The 12,963-nt window shown below is 43.3% G+C and overlaps 1 protein-coding gene across 1 annotated transcript; it reads left to right on the top strand.

Moving 5' to 3' along the window:
* Positions 1–9,897: 9,897 nt before the first annotated feature.
* On the top strand, positions 9,898–12,183 carry LOC133916994 (trans-cinnamate:CoA ligase, peroxisomal-like). The gene is made up of 2 exons (XM_062360912.1): positions 9,898–10,304; positions 10,413–12,183. The coding sequence occupies exons 1-2, from the start codon at positions 10,107–10,109 to the stop codon at positions 11,934–11,936; spliced, it is 1,722 nt and encodes a 573-aa protein (XP_062216896.1). The 5' UTR covers positions 9,898–10,106; the 3' UTR covers positions 11,937–12,183.
* The last annotated feature ends 780 nt before the right edge of the window (positions 12,184–12,963 follow it).

Below are 12,963 nucleotides of genomic sequence, written 5' to 3'. Positions count from 1 at the left end.
ATTTAAATTGAATTAAAAGAAAAATATTACATGAAATAACAAAAATACAAATAAATAGAGCATAATAAAAGAACTCATTTTTTACCATATAACCTAGGGCTAGAGATACTTTTAAAAATTGTGATTTTTTTTCAGATTTTTTGAAATTTATTTGAGGCACTAGCGATCATTAAAATTTATAAAAGTAACATTTTTTTGATAATTTTTGTTTAAATTTTACACTATATTTTTAAGTAAATCTAATTAAAATGGTTTGCACATGAATTATTAAATATATATAAAAAATTCTAGTATTATTGAAGTAAAAAAACCCACTATTTAAAAAAAAAAGATGAAAGTGAAACGGGAGCCATAAGCAGTACTCGGCACAAGTACTGTAAGTACTGTTTATACATGGGCTTACAGTCCTTACAAAGGCAACGGTAAGGACGTAACCGTCTAATTAGAGTACATTAAGGGACAGTGCGTGTGGGTAGATTACTTACCGTTCTCAAAGACGGTAAGGGTCTAAACGATTTATGAGAGGATGATATTCGTCTATTTTTATAAAAAAAATTATCAGACATCTACTTATTTAATTATTTATGTTATAAAATATAAAAATAAAAATAACTCCGGCCGGATCTGCGACCCGTCTGCCGGCAGCGGATGTCACGCATCCGCGAGGGCGATCTCAGTTGTGCTTGTGCAGGCACAGAGCCGACAGCAACGTGCATGACAGCGAGAGAGAGAGAGAGAGAGAGAGAGAGAGAGAGAGAGAGAGAGAGAGCCGGCAAACTACACGCGACGCGCGCCGAGAGAGCTGCAGCGAGGGCGACAGATGCGCCTGCCAGCCCGTCGGATGGCACGCGAGACCAACACCGATCGAAAAATCAAGCGCGACCTGCCGCGACTTGGAAGGACACCGGATACGGGACCAGACTGCCGTTGATCTACGGACCACTCAGTCGCGCGTGTTTATATTGGCGTCCCGATCATGGGCCCTGGCACGGCCACGCTGTGAGAGCGGGTGTACAGACATTTATTCCAACTAAAATTGTTACTAAATATAGCTATGATAAACAATAAATAAATATAACGGGTGTACAGTAATCATACGGCACCTCCTCATTTCGGTCGTCTTCGCCCCTGCCACAGCCGGTCTGAATGCGCAAGACCATATATGCGTTAGTGTTTGCCATTTCCTCTTACTGACATCTTTCTCTTTTTGCACTTGTACCGACTCTTGCTAATTTCTGCGAGCCAACAAGCTGCAGTTGGTGGCCAGGATTCCTCCCCTTGCCGGTAGAATATCTTATCCGTGCGTTGCGTACCTTACCTGCTACGATCGCGCACGTCCTGCGGCCCCCAAGTTTTCGTCTAGTTTGGCCTCACCACAGGTCCCCTCCGTGGCCTTGGTCTCACTCTCATATAACCATCTCGATCGATCGATCCGTCATGGACTCGATCACTACTTTTTTTTTTTTTTTTTTGTGGGGACTCGTTCACTATTGATTGACCGCGTGCGGAGGTTGCGTTGCGGTGGACCGGCGTCAGTGTGCACTGTTTGGCATATGGTCCGTGTGGTGGGTGCAATGAGGGATTAAAATTTCATCAATTTTTTTTATAAAATTTCGTTGACATTTGGGAATTTTGGAGGGGAACAAAATATTTAATTTTGAAATTTTCGCTCACTGGCATGTAGACCACATAGCAGGGGACGAAATTTCGGTGAATTTTTGCGAATTTCGTTTTTTCACCGGTGAACGAAAAAATTATAAAATAAAATTGAAATCGCTATGTATAATATGATGCCTAGGATTTCGTCCTGAGCATGTCTTAGGAAAGATACCGCTTGGCTCTCTATCCTTTTTAATTCTACGCCAAATCAGTGAAAAATACTACTAGCATCTAATAAATACGCATGATACTATCTATTAGAAGTAGTCTAAGGATGCGGTAGAGATTCAGTTGCACATAAGTATAAGAGATGGTAAAATGCCCTTGCATTGTATTGATTACTCAGGTGTACATATATACTGAAGCGCAGAGCACATCGTGGCTAACTGAAGCCCTGAATTATCTAACGTTCAGCAACTGAGGCCGTACCGGGAGACTGAATCACCTCCTTCAACATAAAGTAAACAAAACAAAACAAAAAATATCCAACAACTTTTTCAATGAAAAAGGCGCTTGCCAACAAGTGAACAACACGCATTAGTGAGGTTCGATCTCTAGAAAAACTGGAATGCATGAGTAATTGCAAGCTATTTGCGGGTGGAATGCCCAGGGAATTGCTGATTGATTACCTACGTGACCGAATGGACATTTTCCATGAAATCTACGCAAGGAAAAACACAAATTCTCCGAACGTTTTTTCTTTCAAACAGAGCACTGGTCCTTTCCATCCTTCACGAAAGCTGGTCTCATCTCACGGCTGAGCTGAATCGGCAAAAGGCAGAGACCACTCCCAAGCCACGAAAACGATTCGTGTCCTCGGTCACGAAACGATTGGTTCTGTCCATTGCTTGGCTGACCGACCGGAACAGAGACTTGGACTCGAGACCGACGCGCGCAGCACCGTGCGTCGTAGCGACGCCCCCGTGTAAATTGCCTGGACCGGGTGACTGACCGACCGGCTCACAGCTCACCGAAACACGCGCAACCGTACTCTGGAGACCGAAAGTAGGTTCACAACAACGCAAACGAATACCCGTCATGACAGTGAATTCGGGGCAGATTATAGCTTGTTTATGTTTATCAACTTGCAGCCAGTCCTGGATGTTCAAATCTAATGCATATACGTTTTCGCAGTTCTCTCGTCAGCAAGAGCTATTAAGAGACGAGAGATATCATTCTATTTTTTTTAACAGTGATACCTTATTTGTATGGTTTTTATTAGAGACTCGAAGCTAGGTGCGGAACAAAGATGAACCCGACCGGGCTCAAACTCCACCATGGAGTCGAGCCTCCATGCGTATCCATGAATGGTGCAAGAGCTAATAATAGATCCTCCGACCAACGGTTCGCTCCCCCACCGAGTTTATCGCCCGAGACTTTGCTCGTTCACATAGATGCCATTCTATGCCGATGGAGTTGGTTATTGTTCAAAATTGGATCCGAAGCCACACAGTTGATTCAACTGCTTCTCCGTTTTTTTTAGCGCTTTTAAGGTATGTTGCAGCAGGCTTCCGTTGCATGATTTGAGCAACGAAGAAGCTGGCTCTACTACCCACCTCACGCAAGCACCACGTTGCTCTAGTAGATCAGCACATAGCTAGCAGCTTTTTGAATGCTGAGTTCTGCATCTTTTGATAGTGATGGATTCAGAACCATTAAATATAAGAGTTTCATTCTCTTCCTTCTTCTCTCACTCTTCTTCTTTTCTTTTTTTCCTTCCTATTTTATACACAAAAATTAAAAGGAGAATGCGGAGAGCTCCCAGATGCGTCTAGGATAAGGGACTTGAGCCCCCCTGCCTCTACGGTGGATCCGCCCTTGCTTTTGACGACTGGTTTGCAGCAGTTTTGCATATCGCTGTGCATTTCTTCAACCCAAGTTTCGTCAGCAAGATGGAGAGTTTATCCAATCCAAATACGCGCGAGAGGCGCTTCTTCAGATGCAGATCGATTGAACTGGCTGCTCAAGCTTGGATGCTGAGTAGGTACGGTAGCCGGTCGAGCAAGATCAGCACCCAGTTAAAAAAAAGATGAACTGACCACGCACCCACCTATATGTAATATGGAATATACTGTTGACTGAGTACCACAATTTTTTTTTTTATAATATAAGCACCTACCGATTGCACACCTATCTAGCAAGCAGTTATAGTGCGTACACCCGAGAGAAACTTTCTTCCCAAGGATTTGGTAATGTCAGTATTAGAGTATACGGTATGGATTTGACTATTATGGTAAATTAGAATTAGAGTATCACGATTACCTGATTTGATAAGATTTGTTAGAATTACAATCATATGTTTTATTTTATCTCTGAGAGATTTCTTATCCTCCAAATATTATAACTCTATATAATTCATCATCAAAGCTTAAACAATATATGGACCACCATAAACCAATTCCTTACTCTTTCAGTCAGCATCCAACAAGAGCTATAATTGTCACAGTATGCGCTGAAAAGTTGAAGCATACGTCGTCACCGAATCGAATTGTCATATTCATCATCACAATTCTGTTTCTGCACTAACTTGACGAGAAAACAAATATCTTCAGTGCAGCGAGATTCCATCAATCGTGTGATCACAATTTCAGCACACCCTGCACCCGTACAAAAATATATCAGGATGGCATCTCTGTTACGTGGATTATATCAAGCCGTCCTTCGGAGAATGCTGCTGCCATTTCAGTGAATACGTATACACGACGCGATCGCATCCCGGAAATGGGAGATACCTCCTACGAGTGGATGTGATTTGTGTTTTTAAGAAATTAAGTTGAAATATGTCTGATTTTATATGTGATAAGTGATTGATAAGGTTGTTAATTTGATTTGTTAATTTGTGAGATTGTATAAGTTTATCTATGTACTGTAATTATGATCTTAACTAATTAAAGTTGTAGAGAAAAATAGAATTAGTGTTTTTGTCTTTGAGTTTAGAAGAATTGCGGCGACATTTGAACGCGCTAAATGGTTTAATGCTCAGGAAGTTTTCACGCCGAATTATTTTAAGCCAAATGTAAAAATTGAAGTGTACATGGAAAGGTTCGGCAACGGAGTGAAGTGAATGTCAGAGTTTTTCTTACAGAGAGGTTGCAAACTTGGTTATGGTGGACTTGTACTCGCAGGATGGTCTGACGCTTAAAGGGATAAATACTGGATGCTTCGCCGGAATATTTTTGCAAAGAGGTTGTAAGATGGCTGGTCCGAAGAAGATGTACATGTCGAATGGTCCGACGATAATATGATAGACACGCCAGAATATTTCTCGCAGAGAGGTTGCAAAATAGTTTATCGGAGGAGTTGAACACGTCGGATGGTACAGCACTCAGGAGTATTAAACATCGGATCATCCGACATCACAATTTTTCTGGGATGTGTTTTAAACTAAGCATTTTGATTTGAAACTAACTGGATATGATTTGGAGATATGTGTGTGCTTGTCTCATAATGTGTAAGTGATGGATGTAACTTGGCAGTCGATGGCGGGATGATCGGGGCTAAATGGGGTGCTTGGTGTCAACGATCAAGGAGATCAAACGGAGAGGGTGGTCCTAGCTGTTCACATCGAGGTGAAGCAAAACATGGAAAGGTGGATGAAGACGACGGGTTGACAAAGTTCAACAAAGGGGGATGCCGGTACAAGTGACAGGCGGTCCAAGGGATCACGAGCGGAAGAGACTTTGCCGGCCATTAAGATCGCAATATGGAGTGTCGGTGCAAGTGGCAGTGAGTCACACTTTGAGAAAAGTTTCATGGTTTGGTCTTAAAATCGTGGATGAATTGAGTGCATGTAGTATCATCGTAAAGCTTACATCGATGCGAAGCTAAGTCATGAAGAAGCTATGGCCGTTTGATGGACAGAGTACAAAATTGACCAAAATACCCTAGTAGTAGGTAGAAGACTATTAGAAGAGAATGATATTTTGGGAATAAGGAAATTTAAAAACTAAGCTACCTATTTAGACCTATAAATAGAGAGATAATACTGTGAGGATAGCTTGAGCTAGCCATTTGAGTTTGAGTGCTACAGTAAAAGATGGAGAGATGTTAGCTTAGCCTATGTATTAGGTAAGAGTTTTTTACGAGCAAAATACTTTGTAATTTGCCAAAAATATGATTGATCCAACTAACGAAGATTAAGTTTGCTCTCATACTTGTGTTCATCTCTTTTTAGTCTTCTATTAGCTCCGTTGATTCATTGCGAGTTTTTCGGTTTTTATTGTAATTTTTGTTTTTGTTTAAGGGTTGAAATTGTCTCTTTTTGAAATTGTTCTTATTATTACTAGAGATATAAAATTCACATACAAATATATACAAGTGAGTCTTAAATACCATTATCTCTAAATCATCAATTTGGAGAGTTCTTTCATTCGGATTCTATCTGTTTAGATCTAAGTGTTTATTTTTTAAGTTGTAATTTTTTTATGTGCAATGACACATAGATTGAATTTCAATGAAATCTAGTGTTCAATTCTAACCATGAGAGCTATGCCTTCTTTTGTGATTTCTATAGCAACTTGTTTCTCCGTAGTTTGCTTTCGTTTAGTGTTGAGGTGCGTTCGGTGACCATAATAAGAGAAGTCTATCAGTTTCGAAATAAATTAGTAAAGTGTTTATTCATTCCTCTCTTATTGCCATTCTCGATCCTACATGTTTCAGTTTTCACATATAGAAAAGGATATGCAAAGTAACACTGGATTACAACCCGAAACTTAACTGTTTGAAAATAGACTTAAAAAATGAGTTTGATAATAGACTTGGCTTATAAGTTTAATATGACAATGGTGAAATAGTGGAAAATAATCTTATAAGATCAGGTCTCATGTATTTAGAGACTGGATCCAATTTATAGTATAATATGTGATAAAAATTATCATAAAACTTATAACAAAGATAAAAAAAATTATGTACGATAAAATAAGAAAGAAAATAAATTATCACATGTCACGTTATAAATTAAGTCTAAACTCTAAATACATAAAACTTGTCTTATATAATTATTTTCCAAAAACAGTCGCCGTCCTCCATTTGCTCCTTTGCTGCTAGCTCCACTACCGTCTGTCCTGGGCTCATGAAAATGTGGCCAAGGTGGTCTCGTCCGTGAGAGCAACGCGAGGAGTTATCCTTGATCGACTGCACCTACTGTCTCTTTCGCGCAAATTGTGCCATTGACCTGCGCCACAGCTCGCGTCGCATGCATCCTTGATCGAGGCTCGAGAAAATATCTGGGCAGCAACGTCGCGCATAGTTACACGCACTGATCGTTTGTGGCTTTGCATCGGTGACGCCGACGGCAGAACTGCTCACCAACTTTTGTTTTGTTTTGAGAAATCCACTAACCACCAACTGTACTACGATTTCTGTAGGTTCTCAAGACGCCTGTTACGAAATACGGAAAAAAAAAGATGAGCTTTTTCTTCACCAGTTCGTCTGCACAAACGTTACATGCGCCGGCGATCCTACGACACTTCGGCGTTCCATTTCGCGATGCGTTATATATTGCTTGACCTTGACCAACTTGCTGACGATATAGCGAGTTCGTAGCAAACGTTTACTTCGTTTGACGTGCCTTTCGTCCTACTTTTCTTTTCTTGACGGTGTAACCATGTGATTCTCTGCATTTACAGTGCGTCAAGTAATCCATGCAGAAGTGCCAAATATAGTTCACTGACAGTGGCTAGCTAGCTCGACTCCTCCACGTGTAGTGTGCTTGGTCTGCAGTGTCAAGTCTCGACTTGAGCTAGAACCTAGTCATACAAAAGATTACCTCTTTTATGATTACATTGTCTACTCTCTATCATTTTCAACTCAGTCGTTAAATCACGAGATGATGATATAGATATAATCTCACAAAAAAAATTCTAGATCAAAATTTATAAAATTTGTTTTCACAAATTAAAGCACTGCCAAGACTGGCCCGGTCGTTCTAATAGTCAATGCTAAATTGCCAAACAAGATTTTCACACGAACCCCTGTTTTAACAGACACAGGGGACCCGTACTGAGATTAGAATATGCCAACGTGACGAACCGAAAGATAGACACAATAAAAAAAAGGTGAAAGGATAATTCGTACGTGCGTTCAACTGTCTGCTCATGACTGGGTTTGTCTTTTGAAGATGTTATTTGGCATAATTTGATAGGAATATTATCTGCCATGGATTTCCCATTGCTATTCTAAAAGCATACGACAAAGTGAGACGGTCTTTTCTGTAACAATCTTTTAAGTATGAAAGAGTTTTCTACTTGTTGATGTAAGTGGATTGAACAGATAGTTTGAGAGTAAGTGTTAGGTGAAGGTTAACGATATTTTAGGTGAAGGTTAACGATATTTTAGGCCATCACTTTCAAACTAAAAAAAGTTTATCCCAAAAAGATCTTCTTTTACCTATCGTGTTTAATATTATCACCGATATGCTTGCAATTTCAATCAAGAGAGCTGTAGAGAATGCACAAATTAAAGGTGTAGTTCCTCAATTAGTTGATGATGGTCTATCTATTTTGCAATATTCAGATGACACAAATCTTTTTATGAAAAATATTTTTGAACAATTATCTGACCTAAAAATTAATTTTTATAAAATGAGATGTTTTATTATGGGGAAACTAAACAATACGAAGAGTAGTCTCATATCTTTGTGTGTCATATGGACTCATACACTTTTAGATATTTGAGAATTCCAATGCATCATAGACAAATTTTAATAGAGATTGGATAGAGGTTGAAGAACGTTTAAAAAAATTAAGTTCTTGGAAAGGAAAGTTGATGTCAGTCGGAGGAAGATTAGTGTTAATCAATTTAGTTTAAGTAGTCTTACTATATTTATGTTATCTTTCTTTGAGATACCAAGAGGAGTTCTTAAGAAATTAGATTTATATAGATCTAGGTTTTTTTTGGCAATGTGAGGAACATAAAAAAAAAATAGGCTATCCAGATGGGGCATTCTCTGTACACCTAAGGATCAAGGGGGTCTTGAGATTCTAAACCTAGATGTGCAGAATAAGTGTTTACTGAGCAAATGGTTTTTTAAATTAATAAATGAAGATGGGCTTTGGCAAAAAATTCATAGGAATAAATCTCAAACAATCTGTAGAAAAAAACTAATTTTGTGCACCTCTTTTATTTTCTTCAGTGCAAATATGTATGCATTTTTTTACCAGATTTTTATGAGATGCATGTTGTACCAACATGTACAATTTTTAAAGTGTACAAGTATACTAAATACAAATGAAGAAGTTTTGCACAGATCTCGGAGTAGAAAACTAGAAATGGAGTGGGGAGACAGAGGGGAGGAGGTCCAATGGGGGGGGGGGGGGGACAGGATAAGAGTTCAATCCAACATCAGTTGAAGTTGATCCATTCATATCTGTAATGTCCCGAATAGGAGGGGATTAGTCTTTCCGTGGATCTCTGTAGACAAGGAAATGAAGGGAAGCCGAAGCTCTTGTAAGCTGCGAACCATGCAACCCGCGGATCGTAAAAACGGCTGACAAGTGTCCCGGATCATCCGAACCCAAGTTTGCGAACCCACTGTACCAGCATTACCAATCTTGTTAGCGCACATGAAATCAATCGCGTCGCTCAAATTCCGCGGCGATTACAAGCTCTCGCCACAAGCTTGTTCCGTGGGAAAGGGATCATCGGTAATGCAGAGAATAAACAGTGCTCCACATTAGCTTCAATATGAGGCGTTGATTTCACGACGGACGGATAAGGATCGAGTGTCAGGGTAGGTGCACAGTAAACTGGGTAACTGTTTCTACCATGCATAGTAATTAATTAATGCATAGCACTGTAGCACAAGGTTTATTCTACTGTTTAAATAGTATTTCTCTATATTAATTCATCATTAATGCACACTCACCACAAGCTCTCACCGGATCATCTCCTCTGCTCCTCTCGCTGGCCCCAAAGTAAAATTTCACAACATGGGATACATGTTCTCTTTATCTCGATCGTATATTTATATTGAGATTAAAAAAGATAGATAAAATTAATATAAGATAGATAGTAGAATCAATAAAAAATAAAAATAAAATACGATCAAGATAAAAAATACATACACATCACGTTTACGAAAGTTGCATTTTCCTGCACACCACCACCACTAGCAGCGGTCTCATGGTCCACAGCCACAAAACAAACAGACAAGCTGGCAGCGCCGCATTTTCACTTCATTTTCCTTGCAACCTCTGGCCCCGACCCCCGGAACAGCTCCGTTTTTTCCCAAACAACTTTCGACTCTACTCTCGCTGCAGGGCCCCGGCCCGTCCCGTCTCAACGGAACTCGCGTTGCTCGCATAGCCCTGCCTTTCCTATATAAAGCGACCCTCCTCGGCCGTCGGAGTAGCGCTCACTCACCTCACCACATTGGCCTCGAAGCCAGCCACTGCTGTCTGCTGCGGACACCACCACATAGTGGCGAGTGCGTCCTGATCCGATCGAGCATGGACCAGCTTCCCAGGTGCGCAGCCAACTACGTGCCGCTCAGCCCGGTGGGGTTCCTGCCGCGCGCCAATGCCGTCTACGGCGAGCGCACGTCGGTCATCTACGGCCGCGTCCGTTTCACGTGGAGCCAGACGTACCGCCGCTGCTGCCGCCTCGCGTCCGCGCTCCTCGCCCTCGGCGTCCGCAAGAACGACGTGGTAGGCAAAGGCAACCTTACTTGCGACTGAGCGCGTAACGAAGCGCAATCCGAGTGTTGCTGTTGCTGAACCCGTATTTGTGTTCAAAAAAAAAAAAAAAACGTGCAGGTCTCTGTCCTCGCGCCAAACGTGCCGGCCATGTACGAGATGCACTTCGCCGTGCCGATGGCCGGCGCAGTGCTCAACACCATCAACACGCGCCTCGACGCCAACGCGGTGGCCACCATCCTGCGCCACTCCGAGGCCAAGCTCTTCTTCGTCGACTACGACTACGTGCGCCTCGCCAGCGACGCGCTCCAGCTCGTCGCTAACGCCGGCGCGCCCGTCCCGCTCGTGGCCGTCATCGACGACATTGACAGGCCCACCGGGGTCCGCCTCGGCGAGCTCGAGTACGAGGGGCTGGTTGCCCACGGCGACCCGGAGGCGGAGCTACCGCCGCTCACCGACGAGTGGGACGCGGTCACGCTCAACTACACGTCGGGCACGACGTCGGCGCCCAAGGGCGTGCTCTACAGCCACCGCGGCGCGTACCTGAGCACGACGAGCCTGCTGCTGCAGTGGGGGGTGGGCAACGAGCCCGTGTACCTGTGGACGCTTCCCATGTTCCACTGCAACGGCTGGACCTTCACCTGGGGCATGGCGGCGCGCGGCGGCGTCAACGTCTGCATCCGCGACGCGCATCCCGCGAGCATCTACCGCGCCATCGCCCGCCATGGCGTCACACACATGTGCTGCGCGCCGGTAGTGTTCAATATCCTCCTCGAGGGAGACGCCAACAAGCAGCTCGAGGCTGCGGTCCACGTCCTCACCGGCGGGGCCCCACCGCCAGCCGCGCTGCTGGAGCGCGTCGAGCGGATTGGCTTCCGCGTGACGCACGCCTACGGCCTCACGGAGGCAACGGGGCCCGCGCTTGCATGCGAGTGGCGCGACCAGTGGGACCGCCTGCCGCTCCAGGAGCGCGCGCGCCTCAAGGCGAGGCAGGGGGTTAGCGTCCTGTCCCTCGCCGACGCCGACGTCAAGAACGCTGACACCATGATCAGCGTGCCGCGCGACGGGAGGACCGTCGGAGAGATCGTCCTCCGCGGCAGCAGCGTCATGAAGGGCTACCTCAACAACCCGGAGGCGAACGAGAAGGCCTTCAAGGGCGGATGGTTCCTGACGGGCGACGTCGGCGTTGTGCACCAGGACGGGTACATCGAGATCAAGGACAGGTCCAAGGACGTGATCATAAGTGGTGGGGAGAACATCTGCAGCAAAGAGGTGGAGGAGGTGCTTTTCCGGCACCCGGCCGTGGCTGACGCGGCGGTGGTTGCGATGCCGCACCCGCGCTGGGGCGAGACGCCGTGCGCGTTCGTCGTGGCCAGGAGCAAGGCTGCCGGGGCCTGCGAGGACGACGTGCTCGCATTCTGCAGCAAGCACATGGCGCGTTTCATGGTGCCCAAGAAGGTGGTGGTCGTCGACGCCCTCCCGAGGAACGCGCTGGGAAAGGTCGAGAAGGTCAAGCTCCGGGAGGTGGCCCGTAAGCTGCAGCCGACCGTGCCGGCGCAGAAGCCTAAGGGGAAGACGACGACGGTCAGCGGGCGCCGCGACAAGCAGCCGGTGGCGCACGTCATGGCCGTGTCGAGGCTATAGCACACCACTATACCAGCTGGTGCTATACGCTTCTTTCTGCCGAAGTTGGTGAACTGGTGATCTGGTGAAGGTTTATTGGTCGGTGAAAATAGTGGGATTTTGACACTATTCGTGCCAAACTTTCAGGAATAAGAATGGCGTCGTTAGTGTTTTGAGCTTCCGATGTGTAGTGGTAAAACTAGCTAGTGTAAGAATGGCTGAGGTGAGGTGTATCACAGGGCACCTATTTGTTCTTTATTTTTCTTCATTTTCTTACTGTGCACAGTGTGGTGCTTATGTGCGCACTGTAAAATGTATCCTGTGAAAATATGGAGGAGATAGTTCTTGTTGAACTTTCAAAATTGCTTAGTTTTGTTTCCCTTGTTGTGAATCCGCCGATCGTGATTGGAAGTAGAATCACTAGCTGACCTTGCCCAAACCCTTTAGTCATAAATAAGTGATGTTTTAGTCATTGTTTTGTTGGCTGAATAAAGTTGAATGGCATATGATCGTCTTGAATGGGATTGGACTAGATGGAAAAAGACTGGATGATGTGGTACAAATAATTTGTTTAGTTAGATGTATATGATGTTATAAGTATTTGTTTAGTTAGTTGTATGGAATGAGACAACTTGGTACGAGATTTTGTTTGATTGGCTGAATGTATTGATCTTAGATAGGCTATATATGATGATAAAAATACATATAACTATAGCGTTACCAAGAAACTCATTTTTTTCACTATATAATTTAAGATTGGAAATAATTTTAAAAATTAATCCATCATATAATACAAATATTAGTGATTTTTTCTAGATTTTTAGAATTTATTTGAGCCCTAATAATTATTAGAAGTTATAAATATAATTTTTTTAGAATTTTAGTTTAAATTCTACATAAGTTTTTTAGTGAATCCAATTAAAATGAGTTACGCATGAATTATGAAATATGTTAAACAATTCTAAAATTTTTAAAGCAACAAAACACTACTGTTTTGATTTTTAAGTATCAGATGAACATAAAAAACGAGTACTGTTGACCGGACGAC

The sequence above is a fragment of the Phragmites australis genome, chromosome 4, assembly GCF_958298935.1.
Source record: "Phragmites australis chromosome 4, lpPhrAust1.1, whole genome shotgun sequence".
NCBI classification, from domain to species: Eukaryota; Viridiplantae; Streptophyta; class Magnoliopsida; order Poales; family Poaceae; genus Phragmites; species Phragmites australis.
The sequence above is the reverse complement of the archived record's forward strand: the minus strand, read 5'-3'. Positions and strand labels throughout refer to the sequence as shown.